Raw genomic sequence first — 12,520 nt, 5'->3', positions numbered from 1 at the left:
TTATTTTATTAATAAAAGTAGAAGAAGATATATGAATAAAATCTAATTCAATTCATTTGATTTATAAGTTTTAATAAAAAGAATAATAAAGAAATAAAAAGAAAGAAATAGAAAAAACTATAAAATAATAAGAAGTTTTTAATTTTTTAAGGTTTAAAAGAAAATAAAGAACTAAAATGAAAATAAATTCATCATTTTAATTCTTTTTATTAATGGAACAACCAACGAAAAAAGCAGTTATTCCATTTTGGATTTTATGGAGTGGATTAATTGTATTAAATTTATTTATATTAATTGTCACAATTACTTCAGCATGTTTATTAGGAAATGAAATTGATAATGTTTTTGTAGAAAAAGAAAGGTTTTTAAATTCTACAAAGAAATATATGTCATATTATAATACTATGACTGGTATTGAAAATCAAATTAAAGATATTCCATCATGGGTATATTCAGCAATTGCATTTTGTGAAGCATCATATAGAAAGAATGGACTTGAAAAAGGATATTTAGAAAGTGATGAATATGTAGGATTTGATGAAGAAATTTTTTATTCTACATTAAAAAGACTTTGTCAAGAAAAGAGTAATAAATATTGTAATGTTGTTGAAAATAATGGATCACCAGAATTATTATATTATTTATATGAATTATTTGGTAATGAATTAGTTAAAGGAATATCTCCAAGAGGATATGTTTCTGATCTTAGTAAAAATCCAATTAAATTTGATATTACTGGAATTCATTCTGTTTATACTAAATCAAATGTTACAAAATTAATGAAAGATTCAGGATTACCTTTAACATTATCTTTTGGTACATTTAAAAGAAGATATTCAGTACCATGTTCTAATTCATTTGGATATGTATGTCCAAATAATTTACCAAAAGTACCATGTCCATCATCTTTAGGAGGAGATTGTGTTGTACTTACTTTTAATCCATATTCACAATCAGGTGTTTATGATTATTTAGGTGATTTACATTATAATAAAAAACATAGTGTTTTAGTAGTTGGATGGAATGATGAAAAAAGAATAGACAGAAGTTGGGGAAATGATTTACATAATTTCTTTGATGGTGGGTATATTGTTAAGAATAGTTTTGGATACCAACATGGTCACTCATTAAAATATTGGCTTCAACAACATTCTATTAAAGAAGAAATGCAAATATGTCCTAATGTACGTTCATTTGAACAATGGACTCCATTAGATGAAGATTGTATTAATAAATATTCATATACTGAATGTTGTAATCAATATATAAAAAGAGGTGTTAAGAAATATATCAATGCAACAATAACTCCTTTAATTTGTGATAGTAGTAAAGATGATAAATATCAAGGAATCTTTAAATGTGATACATCTAGAATTTACTTTATAAAATCAAAGAAACATTCATTTGGACCTTACAAATCATATGGTACACTTGATATTACACCTATTAATGGAATTAATATGTTTACAATTAAATTACTTTCATTTAAGAGAGATATGACTGACAAACAAACAATTACCATTCAACCTACTTGTCCTGAAATGCTTGAAGACATTTTTAAGGCTTCATATACTAAATCAGATGAAGAAGCTACAACAAATACTGAAGAATGTGGATATGATTTCATTCCATTTAAGGTATTAGAAAAGTATAATGAGAATTATGTTGTAGATGGATTACATGCACCAGCATTCTCTATTTTTGATATTAAATGGGATGATCAATCCTATCTCAACTCACATACTCAAGGAATGGATTATTCAGCTATTCAATCAGCAACAAAGAAAGTATACCAAACTGTCTTTAAAGGACCTTATGATATGAATTAAGTAAATTAACCTTTCTATTTTTTTTTCTTCTTTCAATAATAAAAAAAGAATTAAAAGTAATTAAACAATTAAAAAGAACTTGTAAAAAACTTAAAAAGATTTTAATGGTGAAATTCTTCTCTGAAGAACTTTGTAAAAGCGCACCTATTATCATCATATGGACAACATTATTTTTAGTAGAAATTCTGTTAGCAATAATAGTTGTTCTTATAGCACAAACTGGATGTCAAGATTTAGAAACGATTAACAAATCATTTGACCCAGATTTTGCCCCTTCATTTATTGTTGGCCCAAGAGACTTTTTATATGGGACATTCCAAAGTGATTATGATACTTCAGAAATAGCAATGTTATTAGATATTACTCGAATTGGGTTATTTTCAAAAATGTGTGATACAGTAAAAAACAATGAAACAAGTATATTTGATATTAATTCATATAAAATAAATGGAAATAATGTTGGACTTAAAAATAATTTTAGTGTAATGTTTAATTATCAATTTCAAGAGAATTCAACAATAGATGATGCTAAGCACTTTTGTAATGGATTGAGAGATTTAAAGAAATGTTCATTATTTGGTTCGTCTCAATTAACATTTCAATTTAAAGGAGAAACAAAGTCAATTAACTCAGTAATTGAAGTAAAACAATTATTAAATGAAACACGTATTCCAATTATTATTCATTTTCCAAAAATTCCTCGTGTAGTTTATTTAAATAATAAATGTATTGAAGCAGGTATTATAACAGAACAAAATGATCCTTATGGACTTTTTGAATATACTCAACAATACACCGCTTTTTCAGGTGAAAGTGATAGAGTTACAGCAATTATTGTTGGATGGAATGATGATACAATGACATCATTACTTGATGATAAACCAATTCAAGGAGGTTTCATTGCAAGAATAGTTGGAGAAGAAAGTACTACGAGACATTCAGTAGATTGGTGGATGGGAAATGTTTCGGTTGACGTTGAGACACAAAGGTGTGGAAAAAATAATTCATATACAAATTGGATTTGTTGGAATAATCAAGGGTCAGAACATTACCCATTTACTACATTAAAATTAAGTCCAAAAATTTATGAAGAGTCAGTTCTTGAAGGAATTAAATGTGCTAATTTAACTATTACTTCATTAGATGAAAATAATATTGAACTTAATTTATATGAACTATTAAAAAAGGGAATGTTTAAGGAAAGTATTTTTGTTCCTTTATGTACTAACAATAAAAATTGGCCTGAGTTGGATGTTGTTCAAAGTGAAAATAATTTCTTCGATATTACTATTACTGAATTTATGGGAGATGAATTACGTTATCGTTTTAACCATGTTTGGAAAGAATTCCTTGAGACTTATTTTGTTCCCTATAAAGTTGAAGGTCTTCTTCAAGAAACCCATGAAGAAACAAGAAATGACTGTGCATATTCATTTATTCCTTATCAAGTTTTAACAAATTATATGAAACTTAATCCAGAAAGAACTGTTTGTTTCTTTAATACTATATCTAACAACTCTTTTTTATGAAATAAATAATAATATGTTTTTAGCATTTCCATTCATTTAATATGGATTCTATTGACTGTTCTAACTCTGATCTTTCTTCGGATAACTTCGATCTTGCTGTTGACCTCCTTTTCCAAAAACGTAATTTCTCACTTCTTCCAAATGATGTTGTATTTGCTAGTTGGCCAAAAGTTCAATTTGAAGATTCCTCATCAACAAAAGATGAATTATAATTGTGTTATTGTTCGTCTAAAAAAAATTATTTTAAAAATTTTTTAATAATTGTTTTTAAAACAGAAAAATTTTGTGTTATTAAGAAAACATTACTTGAAGAACAAAAAAATATAATAAAAGAAATTAAAAAAAAAAACTATAAAAGGGTTTGAAGAATAAGATAATAAGGACAGTAAAGTAAGATAATTTATGAGTAATACCACTAACACTAATGAACCAGAATATATTAATTTACCTGAAAGAAAAGCTGAAATGCTTTGTTGTGTTTGTGGAGCATTAATTGAAGTAAATCCCAGTAGTATGTGTGCTAATTGTTTACATAAAACTATTGATATTACAGAAGGAATTCCTAAACAAATCACTATTGATCAATGTAAAAGATGTAAAAAGTTTTTAGCAGGAACAACATGGTTTTATTGTGAACCAGAGTCAAGAGAATTAATGACTTATTTAATAAAAAGAATCAAAGGATTAAATAAATTAAAATTAATCAATGCATCATATATTTGGACTGAAGAACATTCAAAAAGACTAAAAATTAAATTAACTATTGAAAAAGAAGTCTTTAAAAACACTGTTATTCAACAAGACTTTAATGTAGAGTTTATTATTGTAAATGGATTTTGTGATAATTGTCATAAAGCTGAAGCAAAAAATACGTGGCAAAGTGTTGTTCAATTAAGACAACATGCTGAACATAAAAAATCTATTTTAACTTTAGAACAAGAAATCTTAAAAGCAAACGCTCACCAAAATGCTACAGATATCCAAGAAATGCCTGATGGAATGGATATATTCTTTCAATCTGTTGATCACGCAAAAAAATTTATAGATTTCTTACAAACATTAGTTCCTTTAAGATATCAACAAACAAAGAAATTAGTGTCTCAAGATGATCATAAAAATACTTATGATTTTAAAGTTTCTTTTTCCGTTGAAGTTGTTCCTATTTCTCGTCAAGACCTTGTGTTTCTTCCGAAAGTTAATGTAAATCAATTAGGTGGTGTTGGACCATTAATGGTGTGTACTCAAGTAGCAGGAACATTACATCTTGTTGATGTATTAAAAGGAACAGAAGTAGAATTGTATGCCCACCAATTCTTCCAACATCCATTTGACGCATTAACAAATTCTAAAAATCTTGTTGAGTATTACGTTGTTGAAGTTACTAAAATCGGTAAACCAGTTGGGCAGTATCAATTGGCTGATTGCCAAATCATTAAATCAGAAGATTTTGGTGTTACTGAAGATTATCTATATGTTAAAACCGTTTTTGGCAATACAATCAGAGAAGGAGAAACTGCTCTAGGATATGACCTTGTTAACCTCAATGCTAATAATGATAATTTCGAAAGTTATCAACAACGTGGACTAGAAGAAGGAACATTACCAGAAGTTATTTTGATTGGAAGAGGACATTTGTGAATGAAATAAATGAGTGGTTACAAAAATTAATATTTTTATGGTTACTTATTTTAAAATAATAGAATGAATAATAAATGATATACAAACCTAAACCAAAGCGTTAAATAAATAAATAGTCCTATTATTTTCCAACTCCCCATAATAATACATTTTCTGGAGTTATTGTTTGAAGACAATACTTTACAAGACCAACCTCTTGCATAACATTTTGATTTTTTAACCATACTACTCTAGCAACATTTAATAAGGTTCTACACATTTCACCAACAATACGCTGATCTTTTTGGAATTCTTCATCCACATTAATTGATTCAATTTCATTTATTTCAACACAGTCATCTTGTTTTTCTTGAAGATTTCTTAATGAACTTGCCCACGAAGACATACGATGAATAACAGTAAGTTCTAGTAAACTAACACCAAGAGATTTAAAGAAATCAGACATACAATCATCATGGCCATCTCCCTTCATATGACAACAAAGAGCAATACCTATTCCGTTTAATTTGAATTGTTTACTACATCTAACAGCCATTCTAAGAACCATATCAGTAGCAGACCCACACAAATGTTTTCCTATAATTGAAACACCATCAAATGGTTGATTATTCATTGTTTCCTTAATAAGTTCTGTGGGATCAAAATCACATAGATCAGCAACAATTCGTTTAACTTCATCACCATGATGTTTACCAATTCTATCAAATCGTTTATGAGATGCATTCATTCTATCAACAAGATAAACATAATTTTTATTTTCATGAGGAAGTAATAAATAACTTGCAGATAATTGACCAGTTCCAGCACCAGTTTCAATTATTTGTTGTGAATAATTAGAATTATTTTTTAATACCCTTTTTTCTATTAAATGTTTAATAATTGAAAAACATTGAACTGTCATTTTTTGATTAGGCTTTCCCCAATAACGAGGAATTTCAACTTCAAGAGTTTTTTGATCAATTAAGCAATCAGTTGTATTAGTAATTTCAATATTATTAATTACAGGAGCAACAATACTGCTATATTGTTTACATATAAATTCATACAATCTTTTGACTCTTATCATTAATAATTTTAATACTTCAATATTTAATTTAGAAATTGAAAAATGAATACAGTCACAATGAAGATATTCACTTCCTTTTCTTTTTATATCAATTCCACTTTTAAAAGTTTCATCACTTAAAATTGGTAAAAAAGTTTCTATTTGAAGTGGAGTATTTATTTCTACTACATTTGTTCTATTACAATTATGAATAATATATGACTTTCCATATGTAGGTTTATTTACTGGATTATCTAGACATGCCTGAATATGTTTCCTTAATCTCTTTTTTTTAATAATATGTTCTGAATTAAATGGGCAAATTGTTTTTAATGAATTCTTTTCTTTTAAATGTGCTTTTCGTTCAATTGGTTTTTTTTCTTTTTTATCTTCCATTTTTATCTTTTTATAGTTCAATCTTCGGTTTTATTAGATTTTTCAACAAATACTGGAATGTTGTTTTAATTAAAATTTTATTAGTATAGTAAAATATTAATTAATTTTTTTTATAAGACAATAATAAATCTTTAACAAAAAAAGAAAAAAAACAGTAAGACTAAAACTGAGTAAAAAATCTAAAAATATCAACGATAAATCTCAAAGAGTTCAATCTGAAAAAAAAAGAGGAAAAGTAGATGAGTCAACAACAAGGAAATAATAAAGAAGCAGGATGGGTTAGAGTCCAAATTAAATTATTTACACTATGGATGGACGAAGTACTTCAACAAAGACAAATGGGAGTAAAAGATTTAGCCGTTGATCTTAAAGATGGAATTCGAGTAATTAATTTCTTTGAATTACTTTCAGGAAAGACGTTAAAAGAAAAATATGATTTAAGACCAAAGAATCGTATTCAAATGGTTCATAATTTACATTTAGCAATGCAATTTCTTGAAAAAGAGATGTTAGTAAGAAATCCAGGATGTTTTGCAGAAGATGTAGTTGATGCAGATATTCATGGAGTTAAATTAATTCTTGGACTTCTTTATACATTGTATAGAAAATATAGATTAAGTGTATTAGTTGATAAAAAGAAAGGAAAAAGTATGAAAGAAGAAGATGCACTTTTAGAATGGGTAAGAGAAGTTACTGATGGATATGGAGTTACTGTAGAAAATTTCAAACATTCATTTAATGATGGTAAAGTATATTTAGCATTAGCTCATGTTATTAGTAATAAATCATTTGATTATGATGAATTTAAAGATAAATCAAGAACTGAAATTCTTGAAAAAGCTTTTAGTGTTGCTGAAGAGAATGGTATTCATAGATTGTTAATGGTTGATGAAGTAGCCAATGGAGATATTGATGAACGTGCGTTAGTACTTTATACTTCATTGTATCATCATGAATATCTTAAAAGAAAAGAAATGGAAGCATTACAAGGAGATGTAGAGAAAAATCAAGCACAACTTGAACTTGAATCAAAATCTAAAGATGATTTAATTAAATTAAATGTTGAATTAAAAAATAAACATGAAGCACTTACTAATGAACTTAATGATATGGAGAAAGAATTAGTTGAAAAACGACTAGTGTTAACAGAATTACAAAAGAAAGGAGTTGAATTAGATCAAACTCTTGCTGAAAAGAAAGAGTTATTTGGTAAGATTGATTTAGAAAAGAATGATAGTGAAGTTAATTTAAAAGCAGCAGAAGTATTATTTAATCAATTAACTGAAAAATATGAAAACTTTACAGCAGTTGGAGAAGATGATAAAGAAGAAATTAATGATTTAACTAAAGAAATAGAAGAAATTAGAAAAATGGTAGAAGAAAGAAAGAAACAATTAGCTGAAATGAAAGAAAAAGAAGGAGAATCAATGGCAAGTAAATTTGTAGAAGAAAATAAAAGATCAGTAGAACTAGGAGATAAGAAAAGTGATTTAGTTGAAGAAATAGAAGAGTTAGAAGAAGAAGTTAGTGTGTTAAAGAAAACAGTTCAAACAGCACAAGATGATTGTGATGAAGACAAAAAAGATTTAGAAAAAGCAGGAGAGTTACAAAAATTGTATTTAAATATTCAACCATTAGAAGAAAATTTGAGAAGACAAATTGTCGACTTACATAAATGGGCTCCTTATTTGAAAAGTGAAGAAGGATTTGGACAAGAAGATCCAAAATTAAAAACATTAAATGAACCAAAAGAAGGAGATTACAAAGAAGTCTTTAAAGAGATGGCAGAAGATTTAGAAAAAGAAAATGATGAAGTTGGCAAAATATTAGTTCAATTAAAGAAAGAACAATTACAAAAAGAACAAAAGAAAACTGCAAAAACTGGTGTTAAAAAACCAGTGGTAAAGAAAGATAAAAAATAATCGTTTAATATTTTTTTCAATTTTTATTAACTATTTATTTATAAATAAAAAAGTATATTTAAAATAATAAAAAATTTAAATACCAAATCAAAAATTTCGATTATTGGAATTCAAAGAAGGCAGTAACAAGATCACCTTTAGTTTTCTTAAGAGCAGCGTATGCTTTTTCGTGTGTGGTATTAGCTTGTGCCATAAGAACTTTAACATCTTCTTCAGCTGGAACATATCCATTATCTTCAACAGCTTCAGTAGCAGCTGGTGCCTCAGTTTCAGCGGCTGGTTCTTCTTTCTTCTTTCTTCATTATTGGCTTGTTGTTCTTTCATGTTAGCTTGGAGTTGTTCAAGGAGTTGTCTAGTTTTAGCATCCATGAATTCATTCTTTGGTTCACCATAAATGACATAATGTTCACTTGATGGGAGTTTATAGACAGCTGGATCATGAATAACAAATTTAGTTCCCATTCTCTTAAGTGAGAATTCAATAACATCATGAACTTCAACAAGTCCGACTTTTTCAAGAGCTTTTCTTGCTTTCTTTTCACCTTTTGACATTACTCTTTCAACTGGTGCAGCTTCTTCTTCATGTTTATGGCAGCAACAATCGTCTCCACATTTGCAGTCATCTCCACAATGACATTCTTCTCCACATTTACATTCTTCATTTCCACAACAGCATTTTTTTTCTTCAGTGGCAACTTCTTCAACTTTCTTTGTATCTTCAGCGGACATTGTTTGAGTTAATCTCTAACACTAAAAATTTAGGTTTTTATTATCTTATTTTATTATAATTTAATAGTTTTTTTACTATTTTTAATTAGTTTATTTTCTAAACCTCGTTTTTTTGTTTTTTTGTTGAAAAATATGTTTTTCTTTCTTTCCACGTATTTCTGACGTTGGTTATTATAATTTTTAAGGAGTAGTTTAAAATTAAGTTTATATCAATTTAGTTTAAGTGGATTTAATTACAATAAATTTACACAATATTAGTGTGATATGTTTAAAGTAATTTATGTGAATAAAAAGTATTAAATGATGAGAAGTATAATAGATATTTGAATAACATATCAATATTTTATAAAAAGAAGAAATTTATAAAAAAAAGTTATTAAGAAATAATAAAAAGAATGATATAGCAATAATAAAATAATAATTAGAGTTTAAACTTTAAATTTGTTAAAAGTAATAATTAAGGAATGAGTTACATGTTAAACCCAACAATTATCCTTCTTAAAGAAGGAACAGACACTAGCCAAGGAAAAGGACAAATTATTAGTAATATTAATGCATGTCAAGCCATTGCTAATATTGTTAAAACCACTCTTGGACCACGAGGAATGGATAAGTTATTTATTGAAAATGGAAAGATTCTTGTAACTAATGATGGGGCAACAGTAATGAAAAATTTAGATATTGTTCATCCAGCAGCTAAAGCTTTAGTTGATATAGCAATGGCACAAGATTCAGAAGTTGGAGATGGAACTACTACAGTAGTAGTTCTTGCAGGAGAATTACTTGCACAAGCCAAAAAATTAATTGAAGACGGAATTCATCCACAAGTTATTATTAAGGGATATCGTATGGCATCAAATAAAGCTAGAGAAGTAGTTAATACAATGAAAATTGATTTTGATAAAAAAGATTTAATGGAGTATTTAAAAAATTGTGCTAAAACATCAATGCAAAGTAAATTAATTGCTATGCAAAGAGAACATTTCACTAATATTGTTGTTCAAAGTGTTATGCATTTAGATGATAAATTAGATATTGATATGATTGGAATTAAAAAAGAACAAGGTGGGTCATTAGAAGATTCATTTACATTAGAGGGAGTTGCTTTTAAGAAATGTTTTAGTTATGCTGGATTTGAACAACAACCAAAACTGTTTTATAAACCAAAGATATTGTGTTTAAATATTGAATTAGAATTAAAGAAAGAAAAAGATAATGCAGAAGTACGTATTGATGACCCAACTCAATATCAAAAAATAGTTGATGCAGAATGGTCTATTCTTTATGAGAAATTAGAAAATATAGTTAAATCTGGAGCAAATATTGTTTTATCTAAATTACCTATTGGTGATCTTGCCACTCAATATTTTGCTGATAGAAAAATCTTTTGTGCTGGTAGAGTTGAAGAAGATGATATGAAAAGAGTTTGTCTTGCTACAGGAGCTCAAGTACAAACTACTGTTTCAGAGTTAAATGACAGTGTTTTGGGTACTTGTGGAAAATTTGAAGAACAACAAATTGGTAAAGAAAGATATAATTTATTTAGTGGATGTACTGCTGCAAAAAGTTCTACTATAATTTTGAGAGGAGGAGGAGAACATTTCATTGACGAAGCTGAACGATCATTACACGATGCTATTATGATTGTCAGAAGAGCTTTGAAACATAAACAAATGGTAACAGGAGGAGGTGCTGTTGAAATGGAAATTTCAAGACAGTTAAAGGAATATGCAATGACTATTGAAGGTAAAATCCAATATGTCATTCTTGGATATGCCAAAGCATTCGAAGGTATCCCAAGACAATTAGCTGATAATGCTGGATTTGATCCAACAAATATCCTTAATTTATTAAGAAAGAAACATGCAGAAGGAGGATTATGGTATGGCGTCAATGTTAATGAAGAGGGTATTCTTGATATGATGGAAGCTCAAGTTTGGGAACCTGCTTTAATAAAACTAAATGCTATTGCTGCTGCTACTGAAGCTGCTTCATTAATTATTTCAATTGATGAAACTATTAAAGCCCCAGAGCACACTCAAGGATAAAAATTGAATTGAACGAATGTTTTCAATATTTGTTAATATCATTTATTTTTTGGAAATTGATTTTGATAATTTAACAAAATTCTAGATATTTATTATAAATATATCAATAACAAATAATATCAAAATAATTGAAAATAAATATGTCATTCAATTAATTGGTACTAAATAATAGAGTATCATATAAAACTAATAAATATAATGACAAATAAATATTAGTTATTACTGATAAATCAAATCAATCCATAGACGTAATAAAAAGTGTTTATATTATTAAAATAACAAATGTTTTACTATTGTAATATCTCATAATGAAAATAGTAATTGGTTATAGTAAAAGTGAATGACTATACTCCTAAGTTGTTTTAAAAAAAAACAATCAAATATTCAATGGTAAACATAAACTCATAATTAATACCCTATTACTGAGCATCAAACCAATATAAATTTGATTATTATAAACACAATCACAGAATTATTTAAAAAATTAATAATTCATAAAAATAAAGTAAAACCAATCAATGTCTTATTTAAATAAGTAATCTGAAATGATTTAATAATAAAAAATGATAGCATAAAGAAAATACCATCACATTTAATGATAAAATAGTAATAAATAACATCACAAAAGTAAGACTATTTATTTAGATGTATCAAAACAAATGAAAGTTATATGTATTTGTTAAACTCAATACCATAAAGTAAAAAATCATTTTCTAAGATATTTTTCTTCATAAATTCATTTCAAATGAATTTAATGATAATAGAATCATAACAAATAAGAAGGCCCCGTAGCACAGTCGGTAGTGCATCGTACTTATAGAATTGAGAAATGCGAGGGTCGCGGGTTCGATCCCCGCCGGGACCATTTTTCTTTTTTATTTATTTTCTTAATTATTGTGTATCATATATCAAATACAATCAAAACATTATTAACACATCAAATGAGAGTTTAATATTTTACAACTATAGATAGCCAAAAAGACAACCTATTGAAAATATTTAATGTGTACAAACATTATAATTTATGGTATTAAATTATTTAATATTTCGTGTATGTTCTTATTTGATTTTCTATTCTTTCATAGTTTTTATATTTCAAATAAATAATATGAATAAAATCAATTCATTTCAATTACAATAAATCGTTTTGGTGTGAAATGGTCTGGATATTGTTTTCCACAAAGTGCATTTTCAATTCCTTCATATTCAAATGATGACTGATAACAATATGATTTTATTTTATCATTTTCTTTATGAACAGAGATATCCCATCCACCACCAATTCCAAACAAAGAATCTTGTGGTTGACTACACAGTCTGAATGCGTATCGTGGTTCTTTAATATCAAACCTCATCACTCCTTTTAATTTTCCTTTTAAATTAA

The 12,520-nt window shown here is 27.0% G+C and overlaps 7 protein-coding genes across 7 annotated transcripts, besides 14 other annotated features; 5 read left to right on the top strand and 2 right to left on the bottom strand.

The window, feature by feature from the left end:
* Positions 1–76: 76 nt before the first annotated feature.
* Positions 77–134: a microsatellite.
* Positions 135–212: 78 nt separating this feature from the next.
* Positions 213–1,829, top strand: EDI_077850 (uncharacterized protein; the record flags this gene model as incomplete). The annotated part of the gene is made up of 1 exon (XM_001736503.1): positions 213–1,829. One exon carries the CDS (start codon positions 213–215, stop codon positions 1,827–1,829), a length of 1,617 nt encoding a protein of 538 aa, XP_001736555.1.
* Positions 266–296: a sequence feature (AT_rich).
* Positions 628–656: a sequence feature (AT_rich).
* A 104-nt stretch (positions 1,830–1,933) lies between the features above and the next one.
* On the top strand, positions 1,934–3,570 carry EDI_077840 (uncharacterized protein; the record flags this gene model as incomplete). Its single annotated transcript, XM_001736502.1, has 2 exons — positions 1,934–3,316; positions 3,382–3,570. The coding sequence occupies 2 exons, from the start codon at positions 1,934–1,936 to the stop codon at positions 3,568–3,570; spliced, it is 1,572 nt and encodes a 523-aa protein (XP_001736554.1).
* Positions 3,571–3,587: 17 nt separating this feature from the next.
* Positions 3,588–3,631: a sequence feature (AT_rich).
* Positions 3,632–3,673: 42 nt separating this feature from the next.
* Positions 3,674–3,715: a sequence feature (AT_rich).
* Positions 3,716–3,760: 45 nt separating this feature from the next.
* EDI_077830 (nonsense-mediated mRNA decay protein, putative) lies at positions 3,761–4,996 on the top strand (the record flags this gene model as incomplete). Its single annotated transcript, XM_001736501.1, has 1 exon — positions 3,761–4,996. The coding sequence occupies one exon, from the start codon at positions 3,761–3,763 to the stop codon at positions 4,994–4,996; it is 1,236 nt and encodes a 411-aa protein (XP_001736553.1).
* Positions 4,042–4,062: a sequence feature (AT_rich).
* A 121-nt stretch (positions 4,997–5,117) lies between the features above and the next one.
* Positions 5,118–6,437, bottom strand: EDI_077820 (uncharacterized protein; the record flags this gene model as incomplete). Its single annotated transcript, XM_001736500.1, has 1 exon — positions 5,118–6,437. The coding sequence occupies one exon, from the start codon at positions 6,435–6,437 to the stop codon at positions 5,118–5,120; it is 1,320 nt and encodes a 439-aa protein (XP_001736552.1).
* A 63-nt stretch (positions 6,438–6,500) lies between these two features.
* Positions 6,501–6,589: a sequence feature (AT_rich).
* An 87-nt stretch (positions 6,590–6,676) lies between these two features.
* On the top strand, positions 6,677–8,359 carry EDI_077810 (alpha-actinin, putative; the record flags this gene model as incomplete). The annotated part of the gene is made up of 1 exon (XM_001736499.1): positions 6,677–8,359. One exon carries the CDS (start codon positions 6,677–6,679, stop codon positions 8,357–8,359), a length of 1,683 nt encoding a protein of 560 aa, XP_001736551.1.
* Positions 7,482–7,516: a sequence feature (AT_rich).
* A 3-nt stretch (positions 8,360–8,362) lies between the features above and the next one.
* Positions 8,363–8,441: a sequence feature (AT_rich).
* Positions 8,442–8,446: 5 nt separating this feature from the next.
* Positions 8,447–8,911, bottom strand: EDI_077800 (nascent polypeptide associated complex alpha subunit, putative; the record flags this gene model as incomplete). The annotated part of the gene is made up of 1 exon (XM_001736498.1): positions 8,447–8,911. One exon carries the CDS (start codon positions 8,909–8,911, stop codon positions 8,447–8,449), a length of 465 nt encoding a protein of 154 aa, XP_001736550.1.
* Positions 8,912–9,122: 211 nt separating this feature from the next.
* Positions 9,123–9,185: a sequence feature (AT_rich).
* Positions 9,186–9,425: 240 nt separating this feature from the next.
* Positions 9,426–9,549: a sequence feature (AT_rich).
* A 3-nt stretch (positions 9,550–9,552) lies between these two features.
* Positions 9,553–11,136, top strand: EDI_077790 (T-complex protein 1 subunit eta, putative; the record flags this gene model as incomplete). Its single annotated transcript, XM_001736497.1, has 1 exon — positions 9,553–11,136. The coding sequence occupies one exon, from the start codon at positions 9,553–9,555 to the stop codon at positions 11,134–11,136; it is 1,584 nt and encodes a 527-aa protein (XP_001736549.1).
* An 85-nt stretch (positions 11,137–11,221) lies between these two features.
* Positions 11,222–11,278: a sequence feature (AT_rich).
* A 328-nt stretch (positions 11,279–11,606) lies between these two features.
* Positions 11,607–11,641: a sequence feature (AT_rich).
* Positions 11,642–12,197: 556 nt separating this feature from the next.
* Positions 12,198–12,515: a repeat region.
* Between the last annotated feature and the right edge of the window lie 5 nt (positions 12,516–12,520).

The sequence above is a fragment of the Entamoeba dispar genome, genomic scaffold, assembly GCF_000209125.1.
Source record: "Entamoeba dispar SAW760 scf_1105229459903 genomic scaffold, whole genome shotgun sequence".
NCBI lineage: Eukaryota > Evosea > Mastigamoebida > Endamoebidae > Entamoeba > Entamoeba dispar.
This window is presented reverse-complemented; position numbering and strand designations above follow the sequence as displayed.